This window comes from Solanum stenotomum, chromosome 8 (assembly GCF_019186545.1).
Source record: "Solanum stenotomum isolate F172 chromosome 8, ASM1918654v1, whole genome shotgun sequence".
Classification (NCBI taxonomy): Eukaryota; Viridiplantae; Streptophyta; class Magnoliopsida; order Solanales; family Solanaceae; genus Solanum; species Solanum stenotomum.
The window spans coordinates 54175691-54201525 of record NC_064289.1 but is presented as its reverse complement, the minus strand read 5'-3'; the positions used below and the strand labels follow the sequence as shown (position 1 = coordinate 54201525).

Here is a 25835-nt window from a genome sequence, read left to right as displayed (position 1 = left end):
TTTCACCACTAATATTGTTATAGGACAAATCCAAGTATTCCAGTGACAACATTTTGCCAAATGAATCTGGAATAGCCCCATCTAATCTATTATGTGTTAGAAAAAGATCCGTCAATTCAGCTAGACCCCCTAAAGTGCTAGGAATTTTACCAGAAAAATCATTTTTTGATAAATCAATGAGTGTCACTGCCTTTAAATTTCCCAACTCCAGAGGAATATGGCCGCTTAACAAATTGGATGAAACATTGAATTCTATGAGGTCTTGAAGGTTCCCCAAGTTTGCAGGTAATCTAGAATTCAGCCTGTTGTAAGCTAGATTAAGTTTCCTCAAACTAGTAACATTCCCTAAGCATGAGGGTACCAAACCAGAAATATGATTTCCTGACAAGTCTAATGCACCAAGATCCTTTAAACTACATAAAACATTTGGTATGGTTCCTTCAATCTCGTTGCTTTGTAGATAAAATTCTTGAAGGTTCAACATGTCTTGGACAGTATTTGGAATATGTCCAGTCAACTTATTCTTATACAAACTCATATATATCACTCCTGTAAGATTACCAATTTCTCGAGGAATGACGCCCTTTAGCTTACAGCCATGTCCTTGAAAATTTTGCAGCGAGTTTGAGAAATTACCAACAGATGCCGATAAGGCCCCATCCAATGCATTCTCATTAAACCGGAGTGCTCTTAGTTTCCTACAGTTTGTTAATGATGTAAGGAAGCTCAATGATGAATCGCTGATAAAATTATTCAGCTCCAAGTTCAGAACCTCAAGGTACTCTAAGTTACCTAGTGATTCGGGAATTACACCTGTGAAACTATTGTCTGAGAGATCAGCCATTCTGAGTCTTGAAGAATTTGAGATTGAATCAGATATAAAACCACTTAGACTATTTCCTCCACAATAAAGTTCTTCAAAATTGGGCATTCCACGACCTAAATTCGAAGGTAGAGTACCTGAAAGCTTGTTTATTGAAAAATCAAGGATCTGCATTGCTGATATATTGAAAATGCTTTCAGGGATAGAACCAGTAAACTCATTCTGGTCTAACATCAGCAGCTGTAGTTTCTTAAGATTACCTAGCTCCGCTGGTATCTCTCCTGTCAATTTCGGGAAATATATGAGTACAAGTTTGGTGAAGAGAGGAAAGGAAGAAAATTTCAGATATCTTGTGAGGAAATAGCATACTACCTTCCAAGTGTTGTAATCCAAGATATAATTCTGTAAGAGCTGTTAAGTTGGCTAGCGCTCTTGGTACAGTTCCAGTAAACTCATTGTAAGACAGAGACAATATTTGAAGTTTTCGGCATTTCTCCAGGTTTGGTGGAATAATTCCACCTAGAGAGTTGCTTGAGAGGTGAAGCCCTTCCAAGTTTGGAAGACGGTCACATAAAGTTTTTGGAAGATTTCCAGTCAGATTGTTGTCTGTAAGAGCAATTACTTGCATTGTAGTAATGTTAAAGATTGATGGTGGCATAGAGCCAGTAAGCTGATTATCTTGCAGGTTTAGGACAATCAAGTAACGAAGATCACCGATTTCTTTAGGGATCTCCCCTTTGAGAAAATTTGTGTGTATTGTCAACAATTCCAGCTTTGTCAGATTGGAAATAGAAGATGGAATTTTCCCCGAAAATTGGTTGCTCGAGAGGTACGCAAAGTGTAGGTTTGGTAACAAACTTAAAAATGATGGAATGGTTCCGGTGAAGTTATTACTTCTGACATTAATCAATTTCAACCTCTGCAAATGGGCCAACTCTACTGGCAAATCTCCATGGAAAGTGTTGTTACTGATATCGAGGGAGACGAGAAATGAGAGGTTTCCAAGGTGTGGAGGAATGGTACCATGAAGTTGCATGCTAGAAATGTCTAAAGCAGTGACTCGATGGTAGCGAGAGCTGCAAGTGATTCCAATCCAGCTGCAAACCGGGGTGGAAGAAGACCAGTTGCTTGCTAAGATGATGTTAGGATCAGAAGAAATGTGTGATCTAAGTGCAAGAAGAGCAGCTTCGTCAGTGCTTATATTAGGAACAGTAGCAAGTAAAGTATGGTGATGAAGTAGAATGAGAACTGCAAGAGCAAAGAGAAGATTGCAACTTCTTCCCATACTTAATTACTATGACAAGAAGGTCTCTCTTTTTTACTTGTTGAGCTAAAACAAGAATTGATTTATATAATGTTTATTAGTTTCTGGATATTTTGTTATTAGTACTTTTGGTTAGCACAAGTTGTATTGTAAGTTGTGACCACCTCTGTCTGTTTTTCTTCTGTGGGGTTGGAGTGTGAACAGAATTAGACACTAATGTCTTACTACTAATGGAAACAAACATTATTGTGGTCAATAAAAAAAGAATTTTATGTGCTAAAGCAGATTTTTATGACAAATTGCCCTGTGTGGGCTTTAGTAGTCAAGCCTTTTTATATGACTTTCACACTGTATGATAATCTCCAATTGTAATTTGCAAATAATGAATCAAGTAGTGAAGAAAATATCAAAGTAAACCAAGTCAACAATTTAGGCACTAGGCATTCTATTGCCTTTATGATATGTGCCAAAAAAGTCAACTTCATAGTCCTTTTTTTCAGTTTTCCAAGATAGTTATGTATACTTTTCATCTTTCCAGCACCGCATCAAGAACTTCCTCAACAATTCTTGGATCTTTAGATTGAGTGTCAATAATGCCAAGAAGTCGGTTTGAGTACTCTTCCACGGCCTCCCAAAGATCTAAAGCCTAAGTCTTCCTTTTTCACAATCAATTACAAAAGGAGCTATCTGGGATAAGCTATTTTTGGAATTTATCTCACACTCCCTCAAGAAATTGGCTCTAGATACGAATTATTGGTTCTTAGCAATGAAATTAAAGAAACAACATAGGCTTTGGGAGAGAAAAAATATGGCACTGTTGACAAATGAAATTATTTTATTAACCACTCAAAGACTTACATTTATGGCAATAAACTTATTTGCAAATTCAAATAACAAACAAAAAGGAAACTAACTTGTAAATTCAAGCCACACGACACTCTAATAAAAATAATTAAATCCTAGAAGTTAGCGACTCGTAAGCTAAATTCCTGCAAAAGAAATCTTTTAGAGATAATGTAGAGTATCTGCTTCCACCTAGTGTTGACTACTGACAAGCTGGAGCCTAATCTTTTGGAGTGTTGAAAGTACATCTTTCATGCTAGTTCTTGCATTAGGTGCCACTAAAGTGCAACTCAAAGCTAATTCTATAATTGATAACAAACACTGCATCTTTGCATCAATTTGTTCATCCCCTGGCTGTACCAAATAGTAATCCACCACCTTATGAACTTCACTTGGGAAGGAATCACTAATCCAACATTGTATGCTCAATTCTCCACTAAATATTTCATCACTTGGTCTTCTTCTTGTGAACGTCTCCATCATCAGAATGCCAAAACTATAAACATCACAACTCGTGGATACTATTCCATCTTGTCCATACTCTGTAATCATGGTAAAAGATGATAATAAAAACTTCCTAGTTAAAATGCAACATGCCAAAACTGGAGTATCAATCCATTTCTAGGCGAAAGAATTGTTTAACTATAAAATGTTCTAATATACCTGGAGCAATATATCCAATGGTTGAAATTGTCCTTGTTTGAATGAAAGCCTCCCCTGCACCTAACATTTTTGCAATGCCAAAATCACTGACATGACCAACCATTTCTTGATCCAACAACACATTGCTTGGCTTCAAGTCACAATGCACCACAGGTGTTGAATAGCCATTGTGGAGATAGTCCATTGCTGATGCAACATTTATCATTATGTCTAATCTCTGCAATAAATTTAAGAGCAAGTTGTGAGAGTATAACCATTTATCAAGTGTCCCATTGGGCATGTATTCCAACACCAGGGCCTTGAAATCAAGATTGGAGCAGCTTGTTATGACTTTGGTCAGATTTCTGTGGCGAAGGTTCCGGAGTATCCTACATTCCGTGTCAAAACTTTTGAATGCCCTCCAATTGCACATTGAATACCTTTGCTGCCAAAAGTGTTCCATCCTTAAGTACCCCTTTATAGACCATGCTAAAACTCCCATTACCAAGCAAGTTGCTTTTGTTGAACCCTTCTGTTGCCTGCTCAAGTTCATAATAGGAAATTCTTTCATGCCCTTTTACCATACACCCATCTACTTGACGTGTATTATTCTTTGTCTTTTGCGATCTTATAAATACATACACGAGGGCCAATACAAGCAATAACACACCCACTCCCAAAATGATGTATAGAATCAAGATTGTCTTTTTCGTCTTGTGATATTGGATGAAACACGGTGACACATTGAACTTAGAATCACCACAGAGTGCATCATTGGACAAGAAACATTGACCTGTGGCATTTGAAAAAGGACCACCTGTTGGAATCTCTCCACTTAGTTTATTGAATGAGAAGTTAATGTATTTGAGATACACAAGAGCTTCTAATGACTTTGGAATTTCACCGCTAAGATTGTTATAACACAAATCCAAGAATTCCAATGCCAACATTTTTCCAAATGAATCTGGAATAGGCCCGTCTATTCTATTATGTGCTAAAGAAAGTTTAATCAATTGATGTAGACCCCCTAGAGTGCTAGGAATCTTACCAGAAAATATATTTTTTGACAAATCAATGATTGTCGCAGCCTTTAAATTTCCAATCTCGAGGGGAATTTCCCCACTCAATAAATTGGATGAAATATTGAACTCTATGATATCACGAAGCCCCCCCAAGCTTGCAGGTAATCTAGAATTCAGCCTGTTAAAAGCTAGATGAAGTGTCCTCAAACTAGTAGCATTACCTAAGCATGGTGGCACTGAACCGGAAAACTGATTTCCTGACAAGTCTAATGCACCAAGATTCTTTAAACTGCACATGACATCTGGTATGGTTCCTTTAATCTCGTTGCTTTGTAGGTAAAGTTCTTGAAGGTTCAACATGCCTTGGACATTTTTTGGAATATGTCCAGTCAATTCATTGTTGAACAGACTCATCCTTGTCAGACCAGTAAGATTACCGATTTCTTCAGGAATGATGCCCTTAACTTGACAACCATTTCCTTCAAAAATTTGCAGCGACTTTGAGAAATTACCAATAGATGCTGGCAAAACCCCTTCCAATGCATTCTCATAAAACCAAAGTGCTTTTAGTTTCCTTCAGTTTGTTAATGATGTAAGGAAGCTCAATGATGAATGACTGATAAAATTATTGTTGTTCAAGTTCAGAAGCTCAAGGTTTTCTAAGGTACCAAGTGATTCAGGAATTACACCTGTGAAACTGTTGTCTGAGAGATCAAGCATTCTAAGTCTTGACGAATTTGAGATTGAAGCAGAGATAAAACCACTTAGATTATTTTCTGCGCAAAGAAATTCTTCTAGGAGGGGTATTCCACAGCCTAAATCTGAAGGTAGAGTACCTGTAAGCTTGTTTATTGTAAGTGTTAGGGACTGCAGTGTTGATATGTTGAAAATGCTTGCAGGGACAGAACCAGTAAGCTTGTTCCCAGCTAATCTCAGATGCTGTAGTTTCTTAAGATTGCCTAGCTCCATTGGTATCTCTCCTGTCAATTTTGGGGAAATATATTATTACTTGTTTGGCGAAAGAAAGAAAATTTAAGGAAATATCGTACTACCTTCCAAATGCAGAGCTGCAATGTGTAATGCTGTTAGAGCAGTTAAGTTGGCTAGCTCTCTTGGTACAGTTCCAGTAAACTCATTGTAAGTCAATGACAAGACTTGAAGCTTTTTGCATTTTTCTAAGTTTGGTGGAATAACACCACCTAGGTAGTTTCCTGATAGGTAAAGCCCTTCTAAGTTTGGAAGATTGTCACATATAGTTATTGGAAGTTTTCCAGTAAGATTGTTGCTGGTAAAGGCAATGTTTTGCATTGTTGTAATGTTAAAGATTGATGGTGGTATTGTGCCAGTAAGCTTGTTTAGTTGCAGGTCTAAAAAAGTCAGATAGCGAAGATCACCGAGTTCCCGAGGGATCTCTCCTTCAAGAAAATTTCCCTGGAAGCTCAATACTTCCAACTTTGTTAGATTGGAAAGGGAAGGTGGAATCTTCCCCGAAAATTGGTTCATCGTAAGGTACATGTATCGAAGGTTAGGTAACAAACTTAAAAATGATGGAATGGCTCCTGTGAAGTTATTTCTTCTGATATCAAACAATTTTAACCTATGCAAATGACCCATCTCCTTTGGCAAATCTCCATGGAAAGTGTTGTTACTGATGTCAAGGGAGACGAGAAATGAGAGGTTTCCAAGGTGTGGAGGATGGTACCATGAAGTTACATGCTAGAAATGTCTAAAGCAGTGACTCGAACGTGGCGGGAGCTGCAGGTGATTCCAATCCAGCTGCAAACCGGGCTGGAAGAAGACCAGTTGCTTGCTAAGATGTTGTTAGGATGAGAAGAAATGTGTGATTTAAGTGCAAGAAGAGCAGCTTCATCAGTGCTAATATTAGGAACAGTAGCAAGCGAAGTATAGAGCAGAACAAAAACTGCAAGAGCAAAGAGAAGATTGCAACTTCTGTCCATAACAATGACAAGAAGGTTTCTAATTTTTACTTTGTTGATCTAAAACAAGAAATGATAATGCAAATAATTAATGATCTTAGAAGATCTATTTAATGAGATCAATTACATTGTTGTTTGGTTAAAAGTATCAATATTGAGTTGTACAAGTCAGTCAACTCTGGAGGTGGAGTCTTTGGAGTGTCTTTTAGCAAATACTGTCAAGTTGTATAAGTGAAAGTCAGTCTTTGGAGTATCTTTTATCTAATAGTTTCATTTTGGAGTGTCTTTTAGCTAATAGTATGTCAAGTTGTATTAGTGAAAGTCAGTCAACTTCTTGAGGTGTACTCTTTGGAGTGACTTTTATCTAATAGTGTCAATTTGGAATGTCTTATATTGAGCAGTCAACCAACTGAGCTAATAAAATTCGTCTATATAAAAATGTTACATGATATTGTACAAAGATATAGATAGATAGCATATCTTTAGGATTTCCTCTTTATTTCTTTCCTTAGTTAGTTTTTAATGTTATTGTATTTATACATGTTTACCTATTGAATAGTATACAAGTTGTTCTCTCCAATTGCTTGCACAAGTAATACATGAATAAGTAACTCTACCTAATTAACTAATTCATGTATTACTAATATCTGCATAACTCTAACCAGGTGTCAAACCAATTCTAAAAAATTATTTCAAATCTTCAAAAACACTCCAAAAACTGGATTTTGAGTTTTTGAAAGATATTAAAACTGAATCTGAACAAACAAACACATTGTTCTTGAGTTTGTCGCGATGCCTGTGTGGATTTTTATAAAGAGTTAATGGTCAAAAACACGTATTGTTTTCTGTTTGATTGGCTGCGGAGACTAAGAAAGTAAAATAATTTAGTCTACCAAATTGCCAAGAGAAGAATGAAATGGCAAGCATTTGTTGTTTTCTTCTTCTAATTTTCACTATTTTACTTGTATAAAAATTTGCTAGATTCCTTCCAACTCTGCTTCTAATTGGCTTACAAAATAATTAATTCTTTGGCAGATCTCAAAATCATCCAAATGACAACTTCTAATTGCCAGTGTATTTGATGAAAGTCTCAATTGAACTATTTGTGAATATTAAGTAAAGAGCTCTTCCCCTTAATAAGGGCCCTATGCAGCTAGAATCTGCATTTGTTGGGCCATTGAGCTTCGTATATCATATGGTTAGAAGGAACGAAATAACATGATGGGAAGGATCGATAAAATAATATTACATGTATAAATAATACATGGGTAAAAGGTTAAAATAACAATATTACCCTTATCACTCCCACTTGACTACTTTCTTCTTCTACATAATTAAAGAAATGTTTTAATTTAAATACAAAGATAAAGAAAGAAATGGTATAATTGTAAAAAAAAAATGTTTAATTTAAAAAATATATAATTTTACTAATTTTTAATATAAAAAACCAACATCCAAAGCAATAAACTCCGCATAACTAAATCCTGCATAGCTAATACTTGTATAACTAATACATGCATAACTAATACCCACATAACTTATACTTGCATAACTTATTACTCACATTACTAATATATGTATAATTAGGGGTTGTCTGGTTACTGGTTAGAGTTATGAAGGTATTAGTTATGCAGGGTTTAGTTATGCAGGTATTAGTTATGCAGTATTTAGTTATGTTGGGTTTCGTTATGCAGGTATTAGTTATTAAGTTATGTTGAATTTTCTACATAACTTATGCAACTTCTACTAAAACTAATGCAACTTTTTATACATGAATAAAGTATATCTTATACCATAACCAAACGACTCCCGAGTGTAGAGGAATAATTAAGACCAAAAATGATGCATAGTATTATTCCAAAAAGTAAGAAAGCAAAAGCATGAATCAATTACAATGGGGCCTCACTTGTTTACCACAAAGGAAAAAGATAAGAAAGTTAATCAAACTTTCAATAATATGTTCTGTTAGTGTGACATTTTAATATTAATAAAAATATATCATATTTCACATTATGAGTCATGTTATGTCCATTGGTGGACATTATATTTATGCATGTCTCTTTACTTTCATCAATTGTGGAAGAAAGTGGTCATTAGTTGTTAGTAACTTATGTAACCACCAACTCTTCATTTCACCCATTATTCTATCTTTATGTCTTGTAACTTATGTAACATTGGGCCATTCATTTGGCAAATTTACTACCCACTATATTCCTATTCATTGTAAGGAAGAATTCATCACCTATAAATAGTGTGGTCTTCCTTTGTGTTGGGTAGAAGAGAAAAACAAGAGAAGTACAAGAAAATATAGAGTGAAAAAGAGAGTTGAGACAAAAAATATTATAAATCTACAATAATCACTATACAAAAGAGAATATTTATATGTTGAAGGAAGGTGTTCTTTTGTGGAGCTTTGGACTCTTCAACTAATCCGGAGTTGTTTGAGTTGTATGACGTTGTTAGGTTGTTGTATCTTGGAGGGGACAAGTCAAGAGATATATTGTTGGGTCGGTGTAGATTATGCCACAGTGGGCTTGAATCTCCTTAAAGAGAGCGAGATATATGCGCCTCGGCCTAAAGATTTGTTTATTCATTTTTGTCATTTTATTTTCAACTGTAATTTATTATATTTATGGCATTTTACACCAACAATTTTAAGGAGATACAAGTTTTGTTATAGTTTGAAAAGTGTGGATATCAAGATAGGGATCTCAATATAATTCCACTCAACATCGCTCTCTTCAAGAGATGGAAGAGAAGAGGTGTTCGGTAAAGTATTTTTCAACTTGCTCAATTCAAGTGGAGAAAGGGTAAAGGAAATTTTTTTTACCTAATATTTTGGGAAAAGGTACAAGTACCCCCCTAGACTATGACCGAAATCTCAGAGATACACCTTAACTAAACTAAGGTCCTATTACCCCCCTAAACTTTTTTTTTTTGTAATTTTGTGCACCTTTTTGGCTTACGTGGCATCCAAATATCTCCCACGCGCCTCAATTGCATGTAGTCACAGAGTGTGCCACATAAGACAAAAGGTGTACAAAATTACAAAACAAATAAGTTCAGGGGGGTAATAGGACCTTAGTTTAGTTAGGGTGTGTCTCTGGAATTTCGGTCATAGTCTAGGGGGGTCCTTCTGCCTTATCCCTAATATTTTCATGAATAAAGTGACACTACTTTTCATGAAAAAATGATATTTAAATTCTTAAAATAGTGGGGGTTTATGAAATGATAAAAAAAATATATTGTGAAATTGTGATTTGTGCATCTTTGAGAAATGCTCCAAAAAAAGAGTATTACAAATGCATATATTTATTGTGGAATAAATCACATCTTGTTGTTTGGCTGTAATGAGATGATGTTTGGCTCTAACATGAGAGTTATAAATAAATTATGAAAAACATGTTGAGTAGTCATTTAACATGACATGTTTTGGGTGAGATAATTTTCTTTCTTGGAATGAAAAAGTACCATAAAACATGTGATGGAATTTCTTTGTCAAGTCACAATATTGAAAAAATTGTGAAATACAATCTTATTGGTTGTGTGAGTCTTGCAACTCCTTTTGATTCAACTGTGAAAATGGTGTGACATAGAAAGAAGGAGTTTGATAGCCTAATAAAAAATATGAGATACATGATTAATTGCACTTTATATGATATTGTGTATAAAGTATAGCATGTACAAGTAAATCGGGTAAATTTACTTTGTACAAAATTTGGTGGATTGTTTTATGAGAAAAAATATTATGCTATACTTGAAAGTTTTGTTGATGCAAATGAGAAAACTTGGTGCTATTTTTTGGAATGAGAAAAGCAAATTATTTTTTGCTAATTCTATTAGGGAGGTTGAAGTAAACAAGTGAAAAAGTGAATTGATTTTATTATATCAAACACTTTATTATGAGAAATTAATTTTCAAATGGCATCAATATATTGGTAGAGTCTAAAACAACACATGCTCATCTACTCAAATTCTAGGTAATATTCACAAATAGTTCAGTTGAGACTCAAATTCTACATGTTAAAAAACTTGTAAGTTTTTTAAAAGAAACTCAGAGAAGTCCCACAAAAATGTTTGTTTCATAACAGAATTTTCTGAATCATATACAATATAACCCAGCAAAGTACAATCTACTTTTCAACCATAATGCTACTTAAATAAGGGGATATTCTTCTGGACAAGGATCTGAAGCTCGTCCCCTCTCCTCATATCTTCAGCGTATTCCTTAATCTTGAGAGCAGAATCTTCAAGATGAGAGCTCCTTACAAGTTTGATAATTTTCAATGAATAAATATCCCCAAAACTAGACGGAATCTCCTCAAGCTTATGACATCCCGATAGTTTTAATTTCTCAAGCGAGGGAAAGGATTCCTCTCCAACCTCCCACTTGGCAAGAGTCACTTTATTTAACTTCAAGCATTTGAGATTCTCAAAGGTGTCTTCCTCCCCCATGCTCCATTCTTCCCCATGGATGATTGTACCATAAAGGGACAACACTTCAAGGTTGGGCAGTCTCACTATTGTTGATAGTGAGTCGGATGTCAGAGGAAAGTCATACAACGACAATATTTTCAAACTCGAAGGGAAGTGAAAATCCCACAGCCGATTTGTCCCTATAGAGGACCCACTGTCGTTTGAACTTTTAAAACGTACTATGAGTTCTTCTAGTTCAGTTAGGCAATCCAATTTCGGGAACCAATGTTGCTCTGTTGAATAATCCCATGATTCCTTTACATCAAATACAAGCACTTGAAGATTGGGAAACCTTTTGAAAATATCCTCTGTACATTTCGAATAGGAAAGCACCAGTTTCTCTAATAATCTCAACTTCTCTAACTTTGTGTCCTCTGCTATCAGAATTGGTTCATTTGTATCCATATCAAAGAAAGAATAAGTATTCATGTGCGCAACTCGCAACTTTACAAGATCCCAAATTCTCGGTAATAGTATCAAGATTGTTCCGTCATTTTCAACCACCAGAGTTTCTAGATTCCAGAGGTTTGAGAAAGACAAAGGCAGAAATTTAACTTCTGTCCCAATTTGTAAGTACCTCAAATGATTCAACTTGCATATTTCATTCAGCAAAGAATCGTTCACCTTGATAAAAGAGGGATCCAGGTACAACACTCTAAGAAGCCTCAAGTGTCTTAGGTGAAATGTATCAGAGAGACAATCGTCCTGCTTGTCTCCATCTATGGTCAAAGAATACAGGTGTTTACCAGAATGCCTTTTGTTATTTGAATCAAACAGGACAAAATTGTTAAGCCCCAATAACTCGCTGTTATAATGAATGGTAACTGTACGTGGCATCAAATCTGAAGAAGAAGATGGTGTACTTGAACTCATCTGGTCAAACAACTTTTCCTCTCTTGCTTTTATCAAACAAAAGTCATGCACAAGATCATGAAGTTGGCAACTCGGTTCATCACCTATCTCATTGAAAAGAATTACCAAGCTACTGGAAATTAAGTTATCCATCACTTCTTTCACACTCTTCATCTCTGTCTGTTCCACAAGTCCTTCAGCACTCCATACAGCTTTCAAGAAAGAGATTGTCAGTGCAGTGTCCTTCGGAATACTTGCAAGGTAAAGCAAGCATGGTTTCAGGTGATGTGGTAAATGGTCATAACTTAATTCTATAACTTTCATCACTTCCACTTCACTGTTCAAATTATTTTGAACTTCAAGCCACGCAGTCCTTTTCTTTTCCCTCCCAGCAATGACTCCAGCAATCAGATCGGCCACCAAAGGAAGCCCTTTACAATTTTCGGCTATTTCTTTACCAACATCTAATAGGTCATCAGGTCAACTCTCCTTTCCAAATGCCCTTTTCTCTAATAACTCCCAACTTTCTTCTGATCTTAGCAATCGAAGATTAAGAGGAGCAGTATAGAGCTTTCCATGCAAAGCCACTTCCTTTTTTTGAGTTGTCAAAATAATTCCACTTCCTTTCTCAACTTCTGGAAAAGGTCTTGTTAACTCATCCCATGTAGTAGTATCCCACACGTCATCTAAGACAATAAGATACCTCTTTCCATACAGTTGTTTCCTTAGCTTATCAGCAACATCAATATTCTCACTCAATTTTGAATCTGAGTCACTAACTTGATTGAAAATTTTATCCAACAACTTCTTCTCGTCATATCCTTGGTCGACTGTGCACCATGCACGAAGGTCGAAATGGCTAGAAACTGATTTATCATTGTATACTTTGTACGCCAAAGTAGTTTTACCTAAACCCAGCATACCAGTGATCGAAATGACATCCAGATCTGCTGGTCCACTGGTGAGCTTTCAAAGTAACCAGTTTATCTCTTCCTCAAAACATACAATTATTTTACCAGTTGTCAATGACTTGCTTTCAACTGGCTTCTTGGGGGTGTTTACAACAATGAGGCTCATGTTCTTGGGAATCTTCTCATGTAAATCAGAGACCTCTTCTTTGATAAGCTTCATCTTCTTTATGGTAATGGGAAGTGAGAAAATAAGATGTACGAGACCATTATCTCTAACAATAATTGAATCAATGACATCTTTTAACTCATATGCTACATCTAAACCACGTGCCCAAAGATCTTTATACATTTCTTGTTCAACATTTACCAAGAACGATCTTATGAATTTTAGGTCTTGCTTCACCAGCTCAATTTCTTCCCTTATCAAAGCAATTGAATAAGCATTGGAATCTAACAAATCATTTAAGTGTATGTGCAGCAGATGCATGAAGAGCGGTCCATCACTCATGGGGAAGCAACATTGAGATGAATCCGGGACTGTCAGATAAACATGTTTGAGATCTTTCTTGAGGAGTTCAATATTTTCCAGCAAGTCTAGAGTGGCACGGTTTGTCTCATCGGTACCCTCTTTATTCCTTAATTTCTCTTCCAAGTCACGTACAAGAGTTGATACCTCCCTGGTAAGTGCTCCAACACGAGCCAAGAGATCAAAAAGTTTGTCATGATGAATAAAGTCCTTGGGCATATCCGAAAGAATAATCAATAGGAATTCCATCATGACATGAATGTTTCGAGCCCCTGAAGTGCTAGGGGTAATAACAGTTACCATATGCTCTTGTAGAATATGAATCAGATATTCTCTGATAATGTCCGGAGAGGTTTCCAGGAGCTTCTTAATGAAGCGTCCAACTTCTGCTGAAGTTGAAGCTTTCAAATTTGTATAACATATGTGCATAACCTCAAGTTCAGTTGGAACAATCTTCAAGAGTAGATGTGCTAGCTTGAAGAGTCGAGAGTCTCTATCATTCTGATCATCATCATCTAGCTCGGAGAGTTGAGAGTCATCATCAGTCTGATCATCCTAATCTATCTCGGAGAGTTTAGAGTCTTCATCAATCTGATCCTCCCAAAGGAAGTGTCCTACTCTCTCAGCCATCAGTTGAAACTGAGGTAAGACATATTCAACTATCTCGTGCTCAATGTAACCATTCACTATCAACCCATGGAAATCTCTTACGTTGCCACATATATTATGAAGAACCTCATATTGAGTCACTCCAGGAAACATTTTTTCAGCACGATGCTTGGATAGATGATAGGGATTCAAGAGGAGGAAGTCCAATTGCTCATCCATCACGGTGTCATCTGATTTAGAACAATGATGCAAGCTGATACAGTCATCCATATTACCAACGAGGCTAGTAAGGACATATTCACACCCGAAGTTGTTGCCATCATCATCCAAAATTGGTTGAAGCAGATTCTCAACCTCTTGTCCTTTTCTAGTCATTATATCTTCAAACTGCTCCAAATCGGAATAAGAAAGCTGGACATATGTACAAATAAATGCCAGCTCCAATTTTAGCTTTTCAACTTGATCTTTGTCAAGAGCTTTTTGAATTTCCTCATTCTCTAGGAAATCCAGAACATCGGCAATGTCCTTGAGAAGAGCAGAAAATAACACCTGTCAAAATAACACATATCAAATTTTTAAAGCCACATATCTACAATTCAATACTTTACAGTTCACTCTATCAAATAACATACCAATGAGTTGTTTGCTTCTTCATTATCTTTTCGTTTTTCCATGATTCAACTTTTCCTTCCCTTCCTTTCAAGTTCTCAAGACCTGATGCATAAAAAGTACATAAAACTTATCAGGAGAAAGAAGATGAAAAGATAAGAATAATCAATAATTTTCATTGGACAGACATTTTAACCAAACTTAAGAGGTCTTAAGTTGAAGAAAATAAAAGTGAGAAGTCTATTGAATTTTTGAAAGTTTTTGCATAATAAACTTATAACCATTTTCTTCTTGTCAAGTTCATTTCATTAAATTTTGGCTACTCCTTTTTACTATTTTCACGCGAAAAGATTTCCATCTTGCAGTGGTTTTCGTATTTATAAATAAAAATAAAAATAAATTAGTTTCTAACATGTATAATGGACTACAAAACCAAATCTCCCATTTATCATGTGCAATCTCTTGTCTAGAAATCTGATACTCTACCCTCTTCAGACCACTTTCTGTTTTCTTTAATTACCCCACATTTTTGGTTTTTTATTAGCATTACTATAGTGAGATTTCAACATCCATAAACGAGACCAAGTGATACCGAACCTTTATATCTCTAATAGCTTTAGTAATATATTTTCATTAGTGAGGGGAAATTTTTGTCTTCTTAGAAAAAAACTTAAAAGATCTGCTTCTATTCACTCCGCTCTCTCCAACCCCCTCCCTCTTACCCGGTAAGAATTCACCTGCACCATATATTAATACCAAACTAATACAACTTATCATGGGTAAGTAATAATTTAATGAAGTGAAAATATACATTAACTAATTAACCATGACTAAGTGATAATGTCATGCATCTATTGATTTGTTGTAAACCACTGGTGTGAGTAAGTATTTAACCATCTCTCTTTCTCCTGCATTTTGTTTCCCTTTCTCTTTGTGAGATCCAACTACGGCCGGGCTATTCTTTCCTTAGAGAAATGTTTGGAGATCTATAAATTGAAGATCCTTATTCTCATAGCATAACATAATAGGATCCACAATGTAGTTGTTTAAGAGTTTTGTTTATGGGGAGATTTTGTTCTCTCAACAATTTTAATATTTATTTTCTTTTACATTACTTTTCATATAATAATATTATGTTTTAGTATAAGTTTTTGTCATCTAATTTATCAATGTCTTGATTGTAATTGTAAGCTTCCGCATGACGCCTAATCACTTACGAACCCAACAATTAAAGCTAATTTAATAGTGGAGAATGTAAATGTTCTCATCGTGTATATAATTTAGTGTAGTTGATCAAATTATACATTAATTAAATGTTTTTATTTTATAGTATAATATAGTGAACTTTTGATGGACATTTTCGTAATTTAACTTTAGGCTTAAACTCTTTCCACTTTTAGTATAGTATGGACACGTGCGTGCAGTTGCACGTGTGTCCCATGTTAGTTAGTACAACTTTTTAAAATGATATAGATGATGCTAAAAACATGTAAGTAATAAGTGACTAAATTTAGGAAAGGGTAATTATTTGTAGCTATACACAATCAATTGAATTGGTATAACATTTTTCTTATGTAGTTCTCATATATCTTATACTCAGTGTGACACTTTCCTTACTTTTTAATATTTCAAGGACATATAGTTTATAGGTAAACATAAGTAACGTTGATTATGTTTGTAAATGTTTCATATCTTAAAGTTTGTGTCTTATTTTTAAGAAATTATAGTCTCCTCCTTATATCCACATACATATCAAGATGTTGTTTCCGAATAAAAATTGTATTTCATAATGTAGAAATATTGATTAACATATGTCTTCTTTAAGGTGGATAATTATTGTTGTCAATTTCATGGGGTACACTTGAAAAAGTCAGATTTATTTGTAATAGATAATTGCATGTACAACTTTCTTTGTTTGATTCAAGATTTATGAATCCTTCATATGTAAATATTATATGAGAATATTAACTAAATTGTTTAAATATAATAGTATTACGAAATATAACATAATCAATCCATATTCGCAAACAAGTTGAAATTTAATACAAATGGTTGAAATAATACAACTGGTTTGGCAGCATCACGAGTGCAACTGACTAAAGTGGTGCAATTTTCTAAAGACAATGGCACAATCCTTGTTTATGATTATGCATATGCTATGTATATATGTGATGTTCGTTTAAAATCCAATTTAATTTCCGTATCGCAATTGATAGATGAAGACACCTTTGGGAATCTCAAATTTTTGAAGTTGGAAGAAGTGATTCTTGCAAAGTGGAAGGTTGGAGATGAATCCTTTCCCGTTCTTGAAAAGTTAGATCTGTTGGAATGTTATAAGCTTGAGGAGATTCCGCCTAGTTTTGGGGATATTGGTTCATTGAACATAATCAAACTTGTAAAGAGTCCTGATCAACTTGAAGATTCGGCTATGAAGATTAAGGAATATGCTGAAGATATGAGAGGAGGGGACGAGCTTCAGGTCCTTGGCCCGAATAATATCCCGTTATTTAAGTGATTTTAAGCACCATGTGTGGAAGTTCTTGAGCGCTTACCCTGGAAAAAAATGTGAGTACAGACATCACGTATGCAACCATGTACTGTTAAGTGTTATCAAGTCTCGAGTCTTGGCTGATTTTGTAGTTGATTTCGGTACATGTTTACTCCCGGAGGCTGAGAATGAAGCAATACTTTCGGACTGTCTCAGGAGTGTGGATCCTCTTCACAGATAGATCATCCAACAAAATGTCCGGTCTCTGATTCATTCTCATTACACCTTCCAAAGAGATAATCCGACAAATCAATTAAGTACCATTTCTCAAACTAACAATGAAACCGAGTTTGAGGCTGTGGTTACAGGACTCGAGTTGGAAAGTGACTCTCGATTAGTGGTCAATCAGATCCAAGGGACATATGTGGCACGAGAAGCCCTGATGCAACAATACTTAGATAGAGACAGAGTCATAAACATTTTGTCCCAATTCCGTGCAGATACCCTGGGACTTGGGAGGACAATGATTTTATGTCGTGCTAATCCTTATTTACTACTACTACATCAACCGTTGGGTCTAGTGTGACGTTATACGCATCATTTCATGCATATATAACGTAACATCCATTCATTGATAAGACTAAAGGGGAAAGTGTGAAAATGGAATCAAATGAGAATAAAATTCATATAATGAATTGAAATGACAACTGAAGTAATCCTCAAACGTCTATAGATTATTTAGTAAAAAAGCAAACAACAAAAAGGGCAATGTGTAAACAGAGCAACATATGAACTCTTTAGTGCAATTGGAAAAGATTCATGATCACCACGGAGCATCAGCCTCGAATGCGAGTGCAGCGCTTGCAGCAGGCCCTTCACTCAACTGTCGACCATATCCGCTCGAGGCAGCTGACGGTCCCCACGCCACACCTGAACTTTGGATTTGGCTCATTTCACGGCGTCCGTTCAAATTTCTTCCCTTGCAAAATGATGGCAAATACACCCCTGCCACAATATATGAAAAGTTATTGACACATTCTTTTTTACTCTATATACAAAGGAAATCTATAGCTTAATTACTAAAAATAGACGATTTAACTTATACACACTGACACTGTAAAAAAAACTCTTACATCATCCATATTAATGTGATCATTTCATCAAGTTAAAATTACTACTTATAAATGACATGATTGTGTAATAAGGGCTCCTTTTATATTTGGCCCGCTAAATCATCTTTCAGTTGACCAGATAGTGTATAAATTCTTTTATAATGACACTACATAAAAGTTAATGACATTTGAAGTTATGAAATGTAATACCTTCTCCCAAAGCCAAATTGTAGTAAAGATCAACAATGTTGGGGCACTTTTGGTTGCATTGTTGAGAACAAAGCTTAGAAGTGAATGTTGATTCAAGAAGTGAATCAGAAGAAATGCCAAGAGAGTTTCTATCAGCTCCACAAGCACTAATGCACTCATCACTTTCAATCAAATTTGTTATGTCAATATTGGACACTAACACCTCTGAGGTCTTGCATTGGTATCCTCTTGTTCCCTCAATTGATTCATAACTCTCCAAAGAGCAACGCTTCCCTGACGAAGCAACTGAGTAGGCACACAGTCCTACTGACAAATCCTCACACACAATTTCTCCTGTATTATCAAATAATGATACGAAAAATGTATCAAGATCACGATCGATATTAGCACTAGCATCAAGATCATCACTAACAAAATGATTTTTAGTTGTATACAAAAATTTCATCAGAACCCTCTCTGAATTGCTAATATCATTTTTAATATGGAATAATTTATTTATTTTTCAAAAAATACTTGTCACTTACCAATCAACTACTATAAAACATATACTAGAACAAATATTTTACAACAAAATAATTTTTGAGGAAAAATGACTCCACACAAAGGATTTAATCTCAAGGTCCTATTCCTTGAATTAGATAAACATAGAGGTGTCACCAAATTTAGCTCTATATAATTACTTTTATCAATACTATAAAGATTGTATAATAGAGGATCTTTTTAGGCTATAGAAAAAAGGGAGTTCATCTGTCTTGTGAGGATTCCTGACGATCGGTGACACAAATCATGTTACTACAAATTTGCTTTCGTTAAGGAGAATCTCATAAGTTTCCTAAACTAGTATTTACGTACGTTTAAATACTACATATATAAAAGAAGAGTACATACCATTATTAGCAAGAGCTCCATGAATGACAAATGAAAAAACAAGGAAAATAATGAGCTCCATATTTTGTAAACAAGAAAAATATCCCTTCTTCTTAGAAAAGTAAGAAGAGGATTTGTTTATGAGATATATGGAAGAAAAAGGGTTCTTTATATAGGCAAAATTTGGATGAGTCCAATAAGAAATGCCACTTAACCACTAAAAGGTAACTATATATTTTAAAATTTTGTTATATATTTAAGCTTACTTATATTAATAGACTAAATAATTTTCAAATTATAAGTATAATAATTACATAATTTTGATATTACCAATGACGTACGTAGGATTTTGCACAAGCAGTGTCGACTGATGGTTAATTATAACTCGGTTTGTAAATGAGTCAAGGGTTCTTGTGGTTTTAAAGCTTTATTTAGTATTTTGAATGATATTTACTTTCTATTATTTTGTGTACTCTTTGTAGGTTATCATTACATACATACAAGGGCTCGTTTGGTTGGCGTACAAAGTTATATCGAAATTATAATGCATGAATTGTAATGTTCAGGTTAACAATAATCCATTTGTTAGTATTATTATTATTATTATTATTATTTTTGAAATCCTAGAATAACCCGCAGTCGCTATAACCTCTGCTCTTTGGGTGAGCATTTTATGCGCACTGGGTAAACCTCCACTGTGTAATAGTCTACAAACCACATAGGGGATATACACCGCATTAGGCAAGCCCTGTGCGACATGCTCGATTGAGAAGGCATCGAGGATGGATCGATCCTGAGTCATCCGTATGGATAACCACCCTCCAAACCAACTGAATCATCCCGAAGGACCCATTAGTTATTATTTATAAGTGCATATACTTTATTAACGAACGATAAAAAATAGGATATATGATGTATAATAAAAAAATATTAGTTTAGTTATAAGTTGATACAAAATTTTGTTTACCATTTTACCCTTCGTACAATAGTCTAATTTTTTGCCGAATGGAGACCTTTTTCTTGTTCTTATTTTTATTATAATATAGTAAAGCCTGCAGAATGGTGATTTGGATTTGTTATTTTATATTGTTTCAATGTGGACAATTTTGCGGAAATTTCAAATTGCCATGTGTCTTTCTTTTATTATTTATTCACTGAAATCTGGAATCTCATTTTTTTTTTAGTTTTTTCTTAGAAGAATCAAGCTCCATGCATGGGTAGGGATTGCTCAGTAATTAATTGTTAATTTTGACATAGAAACCAAAGCCATGACTAGTTGTAACTTGTACACATGTGCACTCAATTGATTTTCACAGGTGTTCAATACCTGTTTTGGGACTAGTCGCATAATCCAATATGTTCAGAAGTTCCAATTTGGGAGTAAAGCACTATCTACCGAATTTATTATATTCGAACTTAAGACCTCTGGTTAAGGAAGAAAGATGAGCATCACGTAGATGGTGTTTATCCAACAAGGGAACACAAACTCTTAAGTTTCCATGAAGGCATAAGCATCCTTGAACTATTGACAGTTTTAAAAACACTGCTCTATTTGACTAACTAAACCTAGATACAACCCAGATCTGTCACATGATATAGCAAGTGGTCTCAAACTCTTGTAAGAGCACGGAGTTTCTTAATAAAAAGCTGAGAGAATATTAAAGCCGAGAGAAGTGCTTAAAACACTCCAAAACTTGGCTAGAGTTCAGTTAGTCAAGTTATAAGGAGTGTTTTTAAAAGTGTCAATAATTCAAGGATAAACAAATAATTCACGCTCATTATATTCAAACAGATTCTCTGTTACTATACAAAGTTTTAATGGGTGAGTGGAATGTACCATGGTGCATCAGTGATACAATTGAGGAAATAAAAGCTCACCTAAGTGGGAAAGAGCACAAATTCGAGCACATCATGAGAGAAGGAAACCAGTTAGCAGAGTATTTAGCGAACAGAGCAATAGACCAAGGAAACCGTATTTTTTCAGATTTCAGGAGCAGGGATATAAAAGGGAGAAAGATCATCAACGGTGATAAACTAAATTGCCCATACTTAAGAGTTTCACCACAAAGGAGATAGGGGATGGGAAGGCTAAAGCATTGTTCTTTCACATATACAATATTTACAGAGAGCCTCGAGAGGAACAAGAAGTGTGAAAAGCAGGATAGCCTAGGATGTCGCAGCCAACAAACACGGACTCGGCAAAAAGGAGAACTTGAGTTGCATAAACCTGCAAGGCGCCTTAAGCACCAATCTGAGAAGGTGGACTGGAGTTCTCCAAGCACCACAGTCAATCACCACCTACAACAAAGAAATCATGGAGCTAAGAGTAGGAAACAGGGAAAAAAAGAGAGGGATATGTAGAAAGAAGGAGATCAGAATAGACGAAACAAAGGGGCTGCGGAAACTAAAACTGAAGAATCACTCACTCTTGAAAGCATGAAGCGAAGCTGCAGATCGCAGGCAGCAGTTCAGCATCAGGTAAAATGAATAGGAATTGAGTCGAAAGGAACTTAGTGGAAATCCTACTCTTTAGGGACGTGTACATAGAAAGAAAGCAGAGGGCTGGGTTGATCTTTCTTGTGTTTAATTTTGTTTATTGGATTTGGGTAATAGGCCCAAATGAGTTTGTACTGAAAGTTTGCCCAAAAAAATAAAAAAGTTTAGAGGTATTTTCAATACTTCTCTCTCTATTTAACAAGGTGCTCAAATTTTTATGTTTAATTTGATATCAATATTTTAATAGCCAGGTTTTGAGAGTTGAGATCCTAGGCAAGCAATCCTTCAAGCCAGCATTAGACAATTTGAAAGTTATTGTACCTGTTTCCAATATTATTGGTTTTTACTGCTTTAATAATAAGCAAAGAATCATTTTACTGGACATAAGTAGTATGAGTATATACCAACTACAGCATGCTTTATCATCACTCAATCACAGATTGCTTAGCAAAAGCAACAAATATTCAATATGCAATTAAGGGATACTGACAAGTTTGACAAAAATACAGGTTAGTCGCTTTCTCTTCACTACTAAAGTTCATGCACAGTTGAAACGAACTATTACTTAAAATATAAGATAAGATTTCCCGGCATAAGCATACTAGTCATGATATGCTTCATCTTCGTCCTCGTATTCTTCATCCTCATCTGCTACTGCATCTTGGTACTGTTGGTACTCGGAGACCAGATCATTCATGTTGCTCTCTGCCTCAGTGAACTCCATCTCATCCATTCCTTCCCCAGTGTACCAATGCAAGAAAGCCTTCCTCCTAAACATGGCAGTGAATTGCTCACTGACACGGCGGAACATCTCTTGTATTGAGGTTGAATTTCCAATGAAAGTTGATGCCATCTTTAGACCAGTTGGTGGAATATCACATACTGTTGACTTGACGTTGTTGGGAATCCACTCAACGAAGTATGAAGAATTTTTGTTCTGCACATTAAGCATCTGCTCATCAACTTCCTTGGTGCTCATTTTCCCCCTAAACATTGCTGATGCTGTCAAATAGCGGCCATGCCTAGGGTCAGCAGCACACATCATGTTCTTTGCATCCCACATTTGTTGGGTAAGCTCAGGAACAGATAAAGAGCGGTATTGTTGTGAACCACGTGAGGTAAGTGGAGCAAACCCAACCATGAAAAAGTGGAGACGGGGGAAAGGAATGAGATTCACAGCAAGTTTCCGTAGATCAGAGTTAAGCTGTCCAGGGAATCTGAGGCAACAAGTAACTCCGGACATGGTTGCAGAAATTAAGTGATTCAAATCACCAACTGTTAGAAAACAAAAGCACCATCAGGAAAAGGATAAGTTTCTCAGAAGTTGCAGAATAAGTGACCCACAGCATGAAGCATATTCATGTTAATTGTTGCTAAGCAAACACAATCAACCAACCCTCAATCCCAAATGAGTTATGGTCAGCTACGCAAAAAATCACTATATAAAGTTAGACTATGAATGAAAATTGAGGGAGAGTTTTAATAACTAAACAGTTGAAACACATTTCATGAAGATTGATTAAGATAAGCTTTAAGAAAATGAAACTGAAAAGAAAAAATGAAATGGCTGCAAAAATGGGAGGCCACTGGCGCTAATCAGGATATTAGTTTCAATTATCTAACATCAAATAACATATAGAAGACTCCATCACCACGGCTCAAAATCGTTGCTTGTTGAACTAGACGCATAAGTAAATGAGTTGTCATTAAATATGAATGGAGTATACTTACAGCTAGGAGTTGTAAGTTTGAGGGTTCGGAAACAAATGTCATATAAAGCCTCGTTGTCAAGAACCATGCACTCATCTGCATTCTCTACAAGCTGATGAACAGACAATGTAGCATTGTAAGGCTCTACAACTGTGTCTGAAACCTTTGGAGATGGGAAGACAGAGAATGTCAGCATCATCCTATCTGGGTATTCCTCTCTAATCTTTGAAATGAGAAGTGTCCCCATTCCAGACCCAGTCCCTCCTCCCAGGGAATGACACACCTGAAACCCTGCATATAGTCACACATATAAGCAGCAATGGTGCATGTATGACTATGTATATACCCAAAAAAATAAAGTCACAGGCAAATGAAATCAAAAAACATTAGAACTTGTGATAGGCTGATAGTTGAACCAATTCCACGAGTTTATAATATGAACAAACATTTCGAGAACACCTTTAGGCAATAGCAATTTTCAGGTTACTTGTGCACAACCTCAAGAATAGATTCAATCAACATAGCACCCACTGTGTACCAACCATTGATTCATTCGATGTTCATCTTTTAAAGCAAGTCGAGATTCTCTAAAACGATAAATTCTCTAAATACACACACATACCAGACCTGAAGTGTGATAACATGACTATGTTCACATATCAAAATGAAATCATAAGCATATATGAAAAGGTAAAATTATTGAGCATACCATATCAAACGTAATCCCACAAGATAAACAAATCAGTATATGCACAAGCATTTAAACAGCACCATGTAGGCAATCCCAAACATTTAAACATAAATGTAAGCAATCACGATTTTATGCTTCTCAAATTAACAAAATACATCATGACATGCATAAGCATTCAAACAAACACCTTGGCAGCATCACAATTTATGTTTAAATGTTTGTTATTTCAGCTTCTCAATGATAAAGACCCACAGAACTTTCAATATAAAAAACAATCAGCACAAGTTAACAAATCAAAATCATGCATAAACATTTAAACAAATTCTCAGCTTCTTTACAAACAATCAGCACGAGTAAACAAATCAAAAAAAGCGCATAAACATTTAAACAAACACCTTGTAGGCAAACATAATATTAAGCTTCTCAAACGCGTAAAATCATAAACTTACAACATCATAAACAACCAACACGAATTAACAAATGAAAAATACATATAAACATTTAGACAAACACCGTGTCAGCATCACCAATTACACCTTCTCAAATCAATTTTAACAAAATACCTTGTAGACAATCACAATTCTCAGCTTCTTTCCTAACAACATCGAGAACCGAATCAATCAACTCAGCACCTTCAGTATAATGACCTTTAGCCCAATTATTACCAGCACCAGATTGACCGAATACAAAGTTATCAGGTCTAAAAATCTGACCATAAGTTCCAGATCTAACACTGTCCATAGTACCAGGCTCTAAATCCATAAGAACAGCACGAGGTACGAAGCGCCCACAACTCGCCTCATTATAATATACATTGACTCTCTCAAGTTGAATATCTGTCTCCCCATGGTACGCCCCGGTTGCATCAATCCCATGCTCGGCGCATACCACCTCCCAAAACTTAGCCCCAATTTGGTTGCCGCATTGGCCACCTTGTATATGGAGAATTTCACGCATTTTTATAGATAAAGGGTATCGTCGAGGGAGGAAGGACGAGAATGAAATGAGAGAGAATGATGAATTTTAGGAATTGTATGAGAAATGAAGAAAAAAATGAAGCAAATGAGTTTGTTTATAAGGGAAGGTGGTGATTGGGGTTTTGTGGTGTTTGAAAATTTGAAATTTGTTGGAATGGTGGGAAAATCTAAGTCCAGACAAGTGGATGGGTAATTAAATTTGAGGAAGTTACATATTCTATGGTTTAGTTTGTGAAAACTAGAAATTATTTATTTATTTATTTTGTTTATGATACTACATATATATATTTCAAATTCAATCTATAATTTTTAGTTTAAATTTAATAGTAAAATGCAAAAAATAAAACTATAGCGAGTAAAAAAAAAAATCTTTCTTTTGGATGTCCAAATTAACTTTAATTAGAAAGTAAATGACAATAGATATTTATACTGGTTGAGATTTAATATGGATGTTAGTCCAGTCCTCTAATGTAGCAAAAGAGTTCTGTGTAAGTTTTTTTAACCTTAAAATGTAGTTCCTACGTCTACACTCAATTTTAACAATATTTTCCCTTTTTTCCTCTATTCTCTCTTCTTTTTTTTTTAAATAAACTTTGTTCTCTCTTTTGTTTGCACAACAACTAAGATAGAATTTACAATGAGAAGGAAGGTTTAGACAAAGGTCATGGAGGTATTTGTTATATTAGGTTTTAAGCCTAATTCACATCCTAAAAGCTAGCTTAAGGCTGGCAAGGGGACGGGGACGGGGACGGGGACTGGGGGACGGGACG

The 25835-nt window shown here is 35.3% G+C and overlaps 4 protein-coding genes and 2 pseudogenes across 4 annotated transcripts in view; all 6 read right to left on the bottom strand.

Moving 5' to 3' along the window:
• Positions 1-2123, bottom strand: part of LOC125873949 (probable LRR receptor-like serine/threonine-protein kinase At3g47570) — a 134839-nt gene extending 132716 nt beyond the window's left edge. The window contains exons 1-2 of the mRNA XM_049554769.1: positions 1196-2123; positions 492-1104 (exon numbers count right to left, since the gene is read on the bottom strand). Of these exons, the coding sequence (XP_049410726.1) occupies positions 492-1104; positions 1196-2108 (1526 nt within the window). The 5' untranslated portion in view covers positions 2109-2123. The remainder of the gene's footprint in view (positions 1-491; positions 1105-1195) is intronic.
• An 849-nt stretch (positions 2124-2972) lies between these two features.
• Positions 2973-4110, bottom strand: LOC125872901 (receptor kinase-like protein Xa21; annotated as a pseudogene).
• Positions 4074-6552, bottom strand: LOC125873948 (probable LRR receptor-like serine/threonine-protein kinase At4g36180). Its single transcript, XM_049554768.1, has 5 exons — positions 6308-6552; positions 5647-6242; positions 5263-5574; positions 4366-5127; positions 4074-4111 (listed from the first exon to the last, which is right to left on the bottom strand). Exons 1-5 carry the CDS (start codon positions 6550-6552, stop codon positions 4074-4076), a joined length of 1953 nt encoding a protein of 650 aa, XP_049410725.1.
• A 4101-nt stretch (positions 6553-10653) lies between these two features.
• On the bottom strand, positions 10654-14621 carry LOC125872891 (putative late blight resistance protein homolog R1A-3; annotated as a pseudogene).
• A 3168-nt stretch (positions 14622-17789) lies between these two features.
• On the bottom strand, positions 17790-19273 carry LOC125873947 (uncharacterized). The gene is made up of 3 exons (XM_049554767.1): positions 19213-19273; positions 18325-18657; positions 17790-18007 (listed from the first exon to the last, which is right to left on the bottom strand). The coding sequence occupies exons 1-3, from the start codon at positions 19271-19273 to the stop codon at positions 17826-17828; spliced, it is 576 nt and encodes a 191-aa protein (XP_049410724.1). The 3' UTR covers positions 17790-17825.
• A 2798-nt stretch (positions 19274-22071) lies between these two features.
• Positions 22072-25125, bottom strand: LOC125872899 (tubulin beta-2 chain-like). The gene is made up of 3 exons (XM_049553695.1): positions 24652-25125; positions 23419-23688; positions 22072-22962 (listed from the first exon to the last, which is right to left on the bottom strand). The coding sequence occupies exons 1-3, from the start codon at positions 25043-25045 to the stop codon at positions 22289-22291; spliced, it is 1338 nt and encodes a 445-aa protein (XP_049409652.1). The 5' UTR covers positions 25046-25125; the 3' UTR covers positions 22072-22288.
• Between the last annotated feature and the right edge of the window lie 710 nt (positions 25126-25835).